At 42.5% G+C, this 13,633-nt stretch overlaps 1 protein-coding gene across 1 annotated transcript; it reads left to right on the forward strand.

Moving 5' to 3' along the window:
- The first annotated feature begins 8,895 nt into the window (after positions 1-8,895).
- LOC124077116 (RING finger protein 11-like) lies at positions 8,896-10,919 on the forward strand. Its single transcript, XM_046421368.2, has one exon. The coding sequence runs from the start codon at positions 9,050-9,052 to the stop codon at positions 9,512-9,514; it is 465 nt and encodes a 154-aa protein (XP_046277324.1). The 5' UTR covers positions 8,896-9,049; the 3' UTR covers positions 9,515-10,919.
- Positions 10,920-13,633: the final 2,714 nt, after the last annotated feature.

A 13,633-nucleotide genomic window follows, 5' to 3' on the forward strand; every position in this document is an offset into this window, starting at 1 on the left:
TGCAAGAAGAAATAACATGGGTCAGGGAATGTTTCCAGGTTCTGCCCGAGTCTGCCCCACAGACTGATCACACTGAGCTCACTCTCGACAAAAGGCTCTTTCAAAAGAGGCAGAGGCCTCGCTCTAGTAGACAGAGCTGCTGGTGGTACCATGGCCTGGTCTCCCTGCTCTTCTGCCCATCTGAAGCAGGTGCCAAAAGCCACAGATGCTCATACATAAAGTCCTTTTTAATAGTGATGGACAGAACCTACCCATATTCTCCCAGATATTCAGCCATCTCTAGATGGCTTAGAGACCCTAATACAATGTAAATGCCATGTAAACGGCATTATGTGTAGGGAGCTGAGGCGAGGAACACAGCTATACATGCTCAATTTTGTTCTGAGTATTCCTGATCTGCGGGTAGTTGGAACTGTGGACACCAAGAGCTGACTGTGCCTGCTGGCTACTGAGGACAACTGTCAAAGTGCATATGGCTGGTGACAGCTGCATGAGCAGTGACACAGACCTTGGCCCCAGACCTGACTGAGCTGGGTCCCAACCAAGGTGTTCACAAGGGAACAGAGATGCCTGTGTCTCCAGCATTGAGCTAACAGGAAGAACGTGTCCTGCTGAGGGTCCCAGCCTCAGTGTAGCTCGGCTTCCCACCTCCCACGGACACCCCCAGGGTCAGCCTCTCCAACACCCAGACACAAGGGCACTCCTCCCATGTCTGCTGCTGTGTTAAAAGCTAGAGCTGCAGCAGCAGCCAGAACCATCAAGAGTCTCAGGTTTGCATCTCCAATGAGGGCTCAGTGACCGCTGTTGACCCACCCACTAGAAAGGGACTCCAAGTTACCCAGGCTCGGCTGTTTGTATTCCTTAAGAGGACAACATTTATTAATGGAGAGAACTAAAACATCTGGTGAACAGAATGGCTGATCAGTGCAAAGTGGAGCACAACCAAAATGACGATGATGCCTACCTTCCCCACCACAAGAAAATTAATCCAGGCAGGCTACACCCTGGATCCCGCCTACACCCTGAATCACCCTGAGATTTAGGCTGCAGAATGGAAAGCCTCGTGCTTGGAACTAACGCATCAAAGATACAGACATGTGCCATTTACCAACCAGGACACGCCCTGAGAAACTCACCATCAGAGTTTCCCACCATTGTGTGGCCACCAGGAAGGATAGCTGTACACACCTGATGGCCACGTGATCACTGGACATGCCCTCTTGGTGCAAGAGGGATGTGGGTTGAGGCCAGGCCCAGGAGGCTGCTGGGGTTTCGCTGTGTACTGCTTTGCAATGAACTGTTTTTCTTTTCTAAGTAGAACACTCATGTAATGACAAAAGCAAAGCACAGTAAACGTATCAGCCAGTAACATAGTCACATATCGGCATTTTCAAGTATTATGCATGGTACCAGTGGTAGGCACTACACTTTCATGTGACTGGCAGTGCAGTGGGTTTGTTTACAAACACAGGTGGCATTCATTGTGCTGTGTGACTACAGTTGTGTAATATCACAAGGTGATCAGAATTTTTCAGACCCATTATAATCTCTCGGGACCACCATCCTACATAAGGTACATCATTCACAGAAACATCCTCATGTGGCACATGACTACCTTCAATATGAAGCAATCGTTAATTTGTTCTCCCAGGTGCAGTGTCCCCATGGTGAGGAACACACTCGCCACTGGACGGCCACATTGTAGGCTGAGAAGTCAAACACGGTGGGGGACGAGACCAGAAGCAAGTTTCAGGGTGGGGTGATGAGGGTCTGGGAAAGGAAGGGACCACCCCCAAAAATAAACTCCCTATACCTCAGGGTTCTTACCAGAAGTAAGCTCTAGAAGGAAGAGTGTGGGATTGGGGGTAAAGGAAATTGTCCCCTCTGCAGGGCTGGGCAGGGAATTTAGAGGCTTCTCCTGTCCACTGGAGCCAGGAGAGAGTCTAGAAAAGGCAGGCATTGACATTCACTAAGCCCACAGAGTAGGTGCCATTGTGGAAGGCTTCAATATGATTAATAAAATATTAATGCATTTTCTTAAAGTTTTATAATCAAAAACTCTTATAAGAATTAATAACCCTAACTCTTATAATGATAAGCCTAACTAACGAACCATATTGTTTTTCTTAGATGCCCCACTTGAGGATTTCTCTCACTGGAGTCAATTAGAGTTGCAGAGTTATTTCATAGTTCCTTTTGAAATTGGGTGAGGGGTTCAGGCTGTGCCCAGCACAGTGTAAGACCTAAATAAACACTGATTCTCATGATTTTATTGATAGCTAGTGATACTGACCACTTGATGATGATCCATTTCTAGAACTTACATGGAATTTAAATTGTCAAAAAGAAGAATAAAAGCAGCAGGAGCAGAAATGTGGACTGAACAGAAGGGGAAGGGAAATTTAAAACCCCCAGAGGCTGCACGACAGCATGGCAAGAGAGACAGCACCCCCAACGCCTGCCACCAGGCCCCACGGCCAGTGGAGGGGAAGTTTCTCCTCTGCAGGGTGAAGGGTGAGAGAGTCCCCGCAAACGCCATCAGAGCAGATGCTGCAAGCCTAGCCACAGTCCTTGCTTTACAGCCTAAAGGGAGAACAAACCTGAAATCTGCACAGTAATCCAAGTTTGGAAAAAAAAAGGACTCCTTTCATCTCCCTGAGAACCCCCAGGCTGCATCTTGGGAAGGGACATGCTGTCTGAATTTGGACTGCTCTAGGGATCAGGAACCCCTGCCGTGTCCTGATGGTCCTCTGTGCTGGCTCAGCAGGCGGCTGTCTCAGAAGCCAGACTTTGTCTTGGTGAAGTGACTCTGACAAACCCAAGGAGAGTGCTACATGATGAGGAGCTGCCTCTGAGATTCAGAGTGCTGGGGGCTGTCCACAAGAACCAGGGCATGGGGAGCCTGGCCTCCGAGATGTGTGTGGCTTCACGGGTGCTCTGTCTATGGGCAGCTGCCTGCATGGTTCCCACCACTCCTCTCCCAGCCTCACACATGGGCGCCTGACACTAACAAAGTGGCAAACACCCCAGAGGTGTGTTAGGACAGTTTTGAGCAATGCCTCCAGGGTTCTGGTTGTTGCCCCTCCCCTGGGCACATAGCCTATGAAGGTCTGGAGAGAAACTTTGTGTGGTGACAGCTATGTTCTGCTCCCCCTCACTTCTGGGAACACCTCAGCTAAGAGGAATCTTATGCAGCTACAGCTTTGACTCACCCACACTCAATCCCTGGTGGGCACGACAGATACAAGAATTAAGGGGAGAAGAGCCCCTGGCATCCCCAGGTATGAACGCTGAGGAAAGTCTGAGGTCCCAGGGGCTGAGAGGAATAACACAACTCTTGCTTCCACAGCACCTATGTGGGTCCCCTGCATGGGTCACCCTGGACCTTGCCTGACACCTACAAGACCCGGTGTGAATGCCACAGGGGGGGTGCTGTGATTCCTGCCCCAACCTCTCCCTGTGAAACTCCTGGACCCACACCAGTGTCTAGTCAGAGGACAAGTGCTTCAGGTCCCTTCTCACTTGTTATGGTTTAGAGATGAGGTATCCCCCAAAGTTCATATGTTTGACAATGAAAGAGTGTTCAGAGATAAAATGATTAGGTTATGAGAATTGTAACCTAATTAGTGGATTAGTCCACTGATATGGATTAACTGGGTGGTAACTGGAGGCATATTGGGTGTGACTGGAAGGAGTAAATCACTGGGGACATGCCTTTGGAGTTCATGTTGCAAGTCTCTGGTGAGAGGGTCCCTGTCTCTGCTTCCCAGGTGCCATGTCCTGAGGAGCTGTTTTCTCTGCCATGCCCTTGTGCCATGATGGGGTGCCTCACTCAGGCCCAGAGCCAAGGAGCTGGCTCACCATGGACTGAACCCCTGAAACCATGACCCCTAAACCAACTTCTCCTCTTCTACATTGTTCTTGTCAGTTCTTTTGGTCACAGAAATGCAAAGCTAGTACCAAGGACACATTCAAATATCAGAGCATTACCAACAGTGCCAGAGGAAACCCTCATCACCCAATGGGCCACTCCTCACATCCTAGGAGTAGCCACACAGGATACAGTCCACACACCTTACTGTATATACCACACCTGCCTGAACTGCTATAATGTCCTCACTCTTATGTGACCTGCAGAAACGGTGGGTCTCTCAAACTCTGATATGGTATACATTGGGCCCAAACTACTAATCATTGATGAAGAAGATACAGGGAGGTTACACTATGGAATCCAGCTGAAAATAAACTCAATGTCACATAACGAACCAATATGCCAAGATATATCTTTAAGATGAAGTGGTTTACTAAGAAAATAATCCCATAAAAGTGGTAGAGATATCATTCCCACCAAGGTGCCGATCAACCTAGGAACACAAGAGGGAAAAAGAGATAATATGACATCTTCTAAAGAGAAAACTCTCTAGTAACAGATTCTTGAATTCTTCTAATAAAGAATTCAAAAGAATGATTTTTGAAAAGCTCGATAAGATCCATTAGACTATAGATAAACAGTTAAATGAAATTAGGAGGACAATGCAAGATACAAATGAGAAATTTACCAAAGAAAAGAGATTCTGAAGAAGAATTCATCAAAAATCTTGGCAACAGATAGCTTAATAAGCCAGATTAAAAAATTCAGTGGAAAGCCTTGACAACAGACTAGATTATGTGGAAGAAATAATACCAGAGCTTGAAAATGAATATTTTAAAATATCACATTCTGACAGAAATAAAGAAAAAAATAAGAAAGGAATAGCATGCTAAATCTTTAGGTCATAATAAAAGATCAATATCCACAATATCAGCTTACACAAAGGGGGAAAATACAATTTAAGGACATAGAATACCTATTCAATGAAATAATAATGGTGAACTTCCATTAACTTGGAAAGACATGGACACTCAGGTAGAGGAGATCTATAGAATTCCAAATAGATGTGAACAGAAAAGAAAGAATTTTAAAATTCACAAGAGAAAAGCACCAAGTCATATTTAAGGGCAACCCCATAGACTAACATATTTCTAGGCAGAAGTCCTATAGCCAGGAGGGGGGCCTGGCATGATGTATGTGAATTCCTGAAAGAAAATAACTGCCCTAAGTTTACTACACCCAGTAAGTGTAGTAATCAAAGATGAAATGAAATCTTTCCAAGATAGGCCAATCTAAGGGAATTCTTGACCACCAGGTCAGCCTTACAACAGGTGTTTAAGGGAGTCCTGCACCAGAAATGGAAGAAAGATCATCAAGATAGCATGTAAAAGTATAAATTCCATAGGGGAGTAGATATACACACAAAAACAAGAAAAGAATCAAACACTATCAATACAGTAAGCCATCAGACCATAAAGATGAATAAAAGAAAAAGAAAGAATATTCAAAATAACAAGAAATTTAAAAATTATAGGCACAAGTCCTTATATTATATTAATAACTGAATGTAAGTAATATAAATTCTCCAGTTAAAAAGATACAGACTGACTGGAAGGACTTAAAAAGAAGATCCAACAATATACTGCCTACAAGAAACTCACCTCACTAGTAAGGACACAGAAACAAAGTTAAAGGATGGAAAATGATATTCCCAGCAAATGGAATCTGAAAACAAGCAGAAATAGCTATGTTTATGTCTGAAAAAGTAGACTTTACAACAAAAATCTAAGAAGAGACAAAGAAGGTCACTACAAAATGATTAAGAAGTCAATTGATCAAGAAGATATAATGATTATATGTCCCTATTATTGGAGCCTCCAACTTAATAAAACACACACTATTATAAAGGGAGAGATAGGCCCCAGGACAATGTAATGGGGTATTTTGATACCCTTCTCCCACCAATGGATATATCATCCAACAAAAAGTCAACAAAGAAATATAAGAGTTTAACTGACCATTAATAGAATGTTCCATCCAAAAGCTTCAGAACATCCTTTATTTTCATCAGCACATGGAACTTTCTTTAAACAGATCACATATTTGACAAGTCTTATCATATTCAAAACAATTGAAATCATAATTCTGATCTCAATGGAATGAAACTAGAAATCAACAGCAAGAGAAACTTCTGAAATTATATAAATACATGGAGACTGAACAACACACTTATGAACAGTGGTCATTGAGAAAGTCAGAAGGAAAATTTTAAAATTCCTTGAAACAAATGAAATGGAAAATACAAAAACCCAAGGAATACAGAAAAAGCAGTACTAAGTGGGAAGTCTGTACCAATAACTGTCTATATCAAAAAGGAAAGATTTAAAATAAACAAACTAATGATACTTCTTTAGGTTGTAGAAAAGTATGAACAAATCATACCCCAAATTAATAGGAAGAATAATAAAGATCAGAGAAGAAATGAATAAAATAGATCTAAGAAAACCATAGAAAGGATCAATGAAACAGAGTTGGTTACTTGAGAAGATAAAGAAAACTGACAAACCTTTAACTAGATTAAATAACAGAAAGAGAAAGGGTGAGAGAGACAAAGACCCAAGTAAATAAAATTAGAGATGAGAGAGGAGACATCATAACCAATACTAATGGAATTTAAAGGATCATTTGGAATTATTTTGAAAAACTATATGCTAACACATTGGAAAATCTTGAAGAAATGGACAAATTTCTGGATGCATAAGATCTACCAAAATTGAACAAAAAAGATTTTAAAAAGCTGAATAGACCAAAAACAAGTAAAAAAGTTGAGTCAGTAATTTAAGAAAAAATAAAGCTTCCCAACAAAGAAAAGCCTAGGAATTAACAGCTTCACTTCTGACTTTTATCAAATTTTTAAAGAAATAACACCAATGCTTCTCAAATTATTCCATAGCGTTGAAAGGGGAAAAAAACCTTCCACATTCACTCTATAAGATCAAAATTACTCCATTACCAAAACCTGACAAATACACAACATAATGAAGAAAATCATAGACTAATATCCTTCATGAATATAACTATAAAACTTTTCAATAAAATACTCACAAATAAAATTCAACAGCACATCAAACAGAGCACAGACCATGATCAAGTTGGTTTAATTCCAGGAATACAAGGATGATTCAACATATAAGTCAATAAACATAATATACCACATCAATAGAATGAAGGATTAAAAAATTATTTGTTCATCTCAATAGATGCAGAAAAAGTATTTTGAAAACATTCCATATTCCCTTCAGGGTAAGAACCCTGAACAAATGATGTATAGGAAGGTCACACCACGGCATATAAACATACATGACAACCCATAGCCAGCATCATACTGAATGAAGAAAACCTGAATGTATTTTTTTTAAGATCATGAACAAGACAAGGGTGTCCATTCTTACCACTGTTATTCAATATAGCACTAGAAATTTTAGCCAGAGTAACTAGGCAAGGGGTAAAATTAAAAGGATTACAAATAGGAAAGCAGGAAGTCAAATTATTCATGTTTGCAAATGCCATGATCCTATACATAGAAAGACCTAAAAGACTCCACCAAAGACTATTAGAACTGATAAACAAATTCAGAAACAGCAGGATGGGAAATCAACATAAAAACAGTAGCTTTTTCTTTTTCTTTTTTTTTTAGAGAAAGAGAGAAAATTTTTAATATTTATTTTTTAGTTTTCGGCACAACATCTTTGTTTGTATGTGGTGCTGACGATCGAACCCAGGCCGCACACATGCCAGGCGAGCGCGCTACTGCTTGAGCCACATCCCCAGCCCCAAAACAGTAGCTTTTTCTTTAACAATATTGAATTTGCTAAGAAAGAAATCATGAAAGCAGTTGAATTCACAGTAGCAGCAAAAAAAAAAAAAAGGAATAAACTAAGGAGATAAAATAAGTTTAACCCTGAAGAAAGAAACCAAAGGAGATACTAGAAAATGGAAAGGTGTCCCATGTTCATGGATTGGGAGAATTAACATTCTCCAGGTGGCCATACTACTCAAAGCGATCTACAATTCCAGGGCGGTCCCCATGCAAATACCAAAGACATCTTCACAAAACTAGAAAAAACAATCTTAAAATCCACCTGGAAGCACAAAAGACTCCAGATAGACAAAGCAATCTTCAGCAAAAAGCTAAGCTGGTGGCACCACAAGACCTGATTGAAGACGTACTGCAGAGCCCTCGTGGCAGAGGCAGCATGGAATTGGCATAAAGGCTCAGAGACCAACGGGACAGAATAGGGAACCCAGAAGTAAACCCATGCCTCCCAGCCAATCCATACTGTGCAAGCAACTGTTTCCCCGGTGAGGCTCCAAGGCACAGGAAACAAAAGCAAAATCTCACAAGTGGGATGGTCTCGAGCTCAAAAGTTTCTGCACAGCAAAGGAAGCAATCGCCAGAGTGAGGAGGCACCTACGGAGTGGGGGAAACCGTTCCCCAGCTCCTCATCTGACAGGGGCCGATGTCCAGGACACACAAAGAACCAGAAACTGAACCACAAACGCACAAGGAATCCAATTAAAAATGAGCACATGAGCTGGGTGTGGGTGGCGCACTTCCGTAATCTCAGCCATCAGGAGGCTGAGGCAGGAGTATCACAAGATCAAGGCCAGCCTGGGCAACTTAGCCAGACCCTATTTCAAAATAAAAAGAGGTTCTGGCTGCTGCCGCCGCCGCGCTGAGGCGGAGTAGGATGAGGCCCGCGGCTCCGGCTCCGGCGTCGGCGGGGGCAGCAGCAGCTGAGGCAGCAGCTGAGGCAGCCGTGACGGCCGCGCCCCCACCTCCTGACCTGGATTAGGCCCAGCAGCTCCGTGGCCGCCGCCGCCCCGCGGGGGGGCGGGGTGGGGAAGTTCTACGTCTCCCCGCCCCCCCCCCCAGAGCCGCCTCGAAGGAGGCAACCGCCGCGACCCCAGCGGGGCCCGTGGCCCAGCCTTGAGTCCCCACCCCCGGGGGCTGGCATGAGCTGCCCCTCGGCGGCGCCGGGGGGCGGGGGAGCCGCCGCCTGAGCCCCAGTCTGCCGTCGACCCCACCTCGCCGAGAGAGGCTGACCGCGGAACGTGCGAACGACCCCGTCACTGCTTTCTTCCTCCCCCTCAGATCACACGCCCCAGCCCTGGAAGATGGGGAACTGCCTCAAATCCCCCACCTCGGATGACATCTCCCTGCTTCACGAGTCTCAGTCCGACCGGGCTAGCTTTGGCGAGGGGACGGGGCCGGATCAGGAGCCGCCGCCGCCATATCAGGAACAAGTTCCAGTTCCAGTTTATCATCCAACACCTAGCCAGACTCGGCTAGCAACTCAGCTGACTGAAGAGGAACAAATTAGGATAGCTCAAAGAATAGGCCTTATACAGCATCTGCCTAAAGGAGTTTATGACCCTGGAAGAGATGGATCCGAAAAAAAGATCCGGGAGTGTGTGATCTGTATGATGGACTTTGTTTATGGGGACCCAATTCGATTTCTGCCGTGCATGCACATCTATCACCTGGACTGTATAGATGACTGGTTGATGAGATCCTTCACGTGCCCCTCCTGCATGGAGCCAGTTGATGCAGCACTGCTCTCATCCTATGAGACTAATTGAGCCAGGGTCTCTCGTCTGACTTCAAGTGAACCATCATTTTTGGTGGTTTTGATCTTTCGTCACTGAGCCCAAAGAGCCAGGGATTAGGAATTAAGATCATGCACAAAAAGTTTCCTAAAAATTCCTAGATGGCTGCAGATGTTGAGGAAAGTATGTGATATTTTAGAAACTTAGGGGGGGAAAGTAGGATGGTATTTTTATGTAAAGCCTTGACCCAGTGTTTAAGAATATAATTGTATTTAGACCTTGTTATTGCTGCAGTACATAGGAATTGTGTAAAGTGTTAAAGCAACTGTATATGTTTAAATTGTGTGTGTTGAAGATTAGGAAAAAAGATAGTGGTTATTTTTCCTAAATGAAATAACATTCTTCTCTCCACCAAAGTTTTTTCTGAAGTTAATGGCATTTGGGTCAAGGTTTTATTAAAAGCTACATTTTATAACACTGGCACAAAAAAAGTAGTTTTAAGCTTGTTTGCACAGTTCTTTTTTTCCATTGGAAATGGAATTCATTGCCTTAGGTCTTTTTAAATAGTGTATTATCGTTGGGGCTGGCTCTATGCTTGAAAACCAGTTTATTTATAACCTGTTGTAAGTGCTATATTCTGTTTGCAGTTAGGAAATGCAGAATTTTAAGTGATCTCCTAGCTTGTAAGCAAACTGAGATGCACTATCCCTTTTCTAAATAAAAATGAGTTAATGTGTCAATAAATCAACTCAGCAAGGTGGGTTTAATATTACCCTTTCCTATGTGTTTTATCTAATTCTTTTGGTTGTTAATATGGTGATAAATGAAAGTCAAGGTAAATTTTAAATATTAAGATTTCCGATTTATTGAGCTTGAATTATGCCACCATGCTTATGTAAAAATGAAGGTGGCACCATGGTAAAACTTAATGAGAAGTAGTTTCTCAGTTGTAATAATTTTGATTTCTCTTTCTTGTGATCTCTCCTTCCCTGTTGTCTTGAACCATAGCAAAAGGATACTGCATCTCTCATTACTATAGTGATGAGGTTATTGAAGTTATATAAACACATCTCAGTCTCTGTTTCTTTGAAAGGTATCTGTTAAGTCCTGCTAGGTGATTGACAAGACTAAGTAGGGAGAATAAAGGTAAATGTGATTCATGTTTTGCACACAAATGCAGAATTTTATAACCACATGACTTCATAGTTGTGATCTCAAAAGGAATTTCTCCTTATAATTTTTCTTGCAGTTAATGTAAGAATACTCTAAATCTCTAAGCTTCTGAAGTATTAGAGGTAGAGATGATCTAGTAAAGATGTAGTTTATCCATTTAGCATGTGTTTATTTTTCCTTATGTACTCAAGGTGATTTATTTGTTCAGCTCAGTGATATTACAGCTAAAAAAACATTCATTAGCAAAAGGAGAAGCAGTCTACATCTAACAGAGGAATCAGAAATGTTTCTTATTTTTGTTGAGTTGAATGTTTGACTCTAACACTTTTCTACATACAAAACATAAGTTCCTTAAAGATTCTTCATAATTGTATTATAGAAGAATTTAGTATGTCATAAATACTTAATTTGACATTCATCTGTAGTAGCCATATGTTGTTTGATTTCCTTATGAGCACCATGATGGAAACACTCAAATGAATTTGAGAAAAATTGGAAGAAATTAGATTATCGGGTTCTGTTAAATTGTTAATGTATCTTCCTTAAATTTTTGTTCATTAATTTATATCCATCTGATTATATAAAGTAAATTTGGAGGAAAAAAATAAAAATAAAAAGAGCTGGGGATGTAGCTCAGTGGAAGAGTGCACCTGAGTACAACCCCCAGGACCCCCACTCCCAAAGAAGGCAAATGAATGAATACACATGTGTATTCATTGGCGTGGGGAATACCAGGGGTTGAACTCAGGGGCATGACCACAGAGCCACATCCCTAGCCCTATTTCGTATTTTACTTAGGGACAGGGTCTCACGGAGTTCTTAGTGCCTCACTTTTGCTGAAGCTGGCTTTGGACTCACTATCTTCCTGCCTCAGGCTCCTGAGCTGCTGGGATTAATGCGTGTGCCACCATGTCCAGCTGAATAGACATTTCTTAAAGAAAAATACAAGGGGCAAATGGCTAATATATGACAAAATGCTCAACATCATTAGCAAACAGGGAATTGCAAATCAGAACTATGAGATACCATCTCACCCCAGTTAGGATCAGGAACAAACACAGGGGTTGGGATTGTGGCTCAGTGGAAGAGCGTTTGCCTTGAATGTGTGAAGCACTGGGTTCAATCCTCAGCACCACATAAAGATAAATAAATAAAGGTATTGTGTCCATCTACAACTAAATATATATATATATATATATAAATATATATATATATATAAAAGAACAAACACAAACAAAAACAAACACCAGTAAGATGTGGAGAGAAAGGCATACTCTAACATGCACAGCTGGTGGGAATGTAAGTTAGTGCAGGCACTGTGGAAAACAGTATGGAGGCCCCTCAAAAAACTAAAATAGAACTGTCATGTGACCCAGCTATCCCACTCCCCAGGCAGGGTATATCCTAAGGAAATGAAGTCAGCATTCAAAAAAGACCTGCACGCCCATTCTTATTGCAGCATTAACCACAATGGCTCAGATATGCAATCAGCCCATGTGCCCATCAAAAGCCGAATGGATGAATATGGCACACAGACACACTGGAATACTGTTCAGCCATAAAGAAAGAAGAAATCTTTTCATTTGCAGCAAAATGGATGGAACTGGAGGGCATCATGTTAAACAAAATGAGCCCGACACACAGACACAAGTACAGCATGCTCCCGTTCGTATATGGAAACTAGAAAAAAAAAATTTTAAATATTTGTAAAGACTGCCTGAAAGTCTAAGAGGATTACTGGGGTCTGAGAAGGGTGCTGATTGGGAGAGAGAGAAGATGAGGTCAAAAGGATGGATGGGCATGATTGATACCCTATGTGTGCATGAAAATATCACAGCAAATCCCACTAATTGGTACAACTAATATGTGTTCAATGTAATAGTATATAAAGTAAGTTTACTACATGAAAAATAGAAATAGACAAATTACAACTAAATCAAATTCCAGGTGCTGCTTTGAAATGGTACAGACCAGGAAGGGTGTAAGCCCCGACGCTTTGTGAGCACGTGCACGGTCCTGACCCCAGCCCAGATCTGCCACTAGCAGATCTCCTTCATTTATTGCTGAATAAATGAAGGAGGGAATCACAGCCAGCTTTGCTTCAGAGGCATTTCCTAGACTACCTCATGCAATCCTCATAAAATCCATTTCACAGACAAATAAACAGAGACTCCAAAAGTAAAGGACATCATAGGGGTGCAGCGGGGCACGCCTGTAATCCCAGTGACTTGGGAGACTGACACAGGCGGATCCTAAGTCTAAAGCCAGCCTCAGCAACTTTGTGAGGTTCTGTCTCAAAAAATAAAAAGGGTTAGGGGTGTAGCTCGGTGGAAAAGCAACCCTGGATTCAATCCCCAATACAAAAAAAAATCAGTACACGAGATCAAGGCACTCAGACAACACAGCTGCAGGAATAGCATTCAGATCCGTTCTGTCCTGCAGCTACATGGCTGCCTTAGACAGCCCCCCCATTCAAATGTCTCTCACTATGTCCATTGCAACAGAGAAAAGGTCTTTTTCTCTAAGGCTCGCTTCCTCCTTGAAGTACTCTTGATTGTGGGTACGGGCCAGGCCAGTGTAAATCTCTTGCCCTGTCTCCCACCCTCAAACCTTTAGTGGGCCTTGTAATTTCACGGGTCCCTCTGGTTCCTGCTATTAATGAGAATCCCACCAGAGGGCGGTATTGACCTATGTTTCTTCGGGCGCACTCACCAGAAGCCAAAAAGCAGTACACGGAACACCAAGATGCCCTGTGGCTAATGCTTCAGCTAGACTTCCATGAAGCCCACCCTTAGGACACGACCAAAGCTTCCCGAGACAGGGCTCTTATGAATGCTACCACACAGGACAGGAAGTCCAGATAGGAGTCCATTGCTGTGCACAGAGAACTCTATAGGCATGGGTAGAATGGCTCTTTCTTGTCCCCATTTTACAGATGAGCAAACAGAGATTAGTCACTAATCCTCTGATTCCCCATCC

Source organism: Marmota monax, unplaced genomic scaffold (genome assembly GCF_021218885.2).
Source record: "Marmota monax isolate L192 unplaced genomic scaffold, Marmota_monax_Labrador192_F-V1.1 WCK01_AAM20220418_F8-fsc00084, whole genome shotgun sequence".
In the NCBI taxonomy this organism is placed as follows: Eukaryota; Metazoa; Chordata; class Mammalia; order Rodentia; family Sciuridae; genus Marmota; species Marmota monax.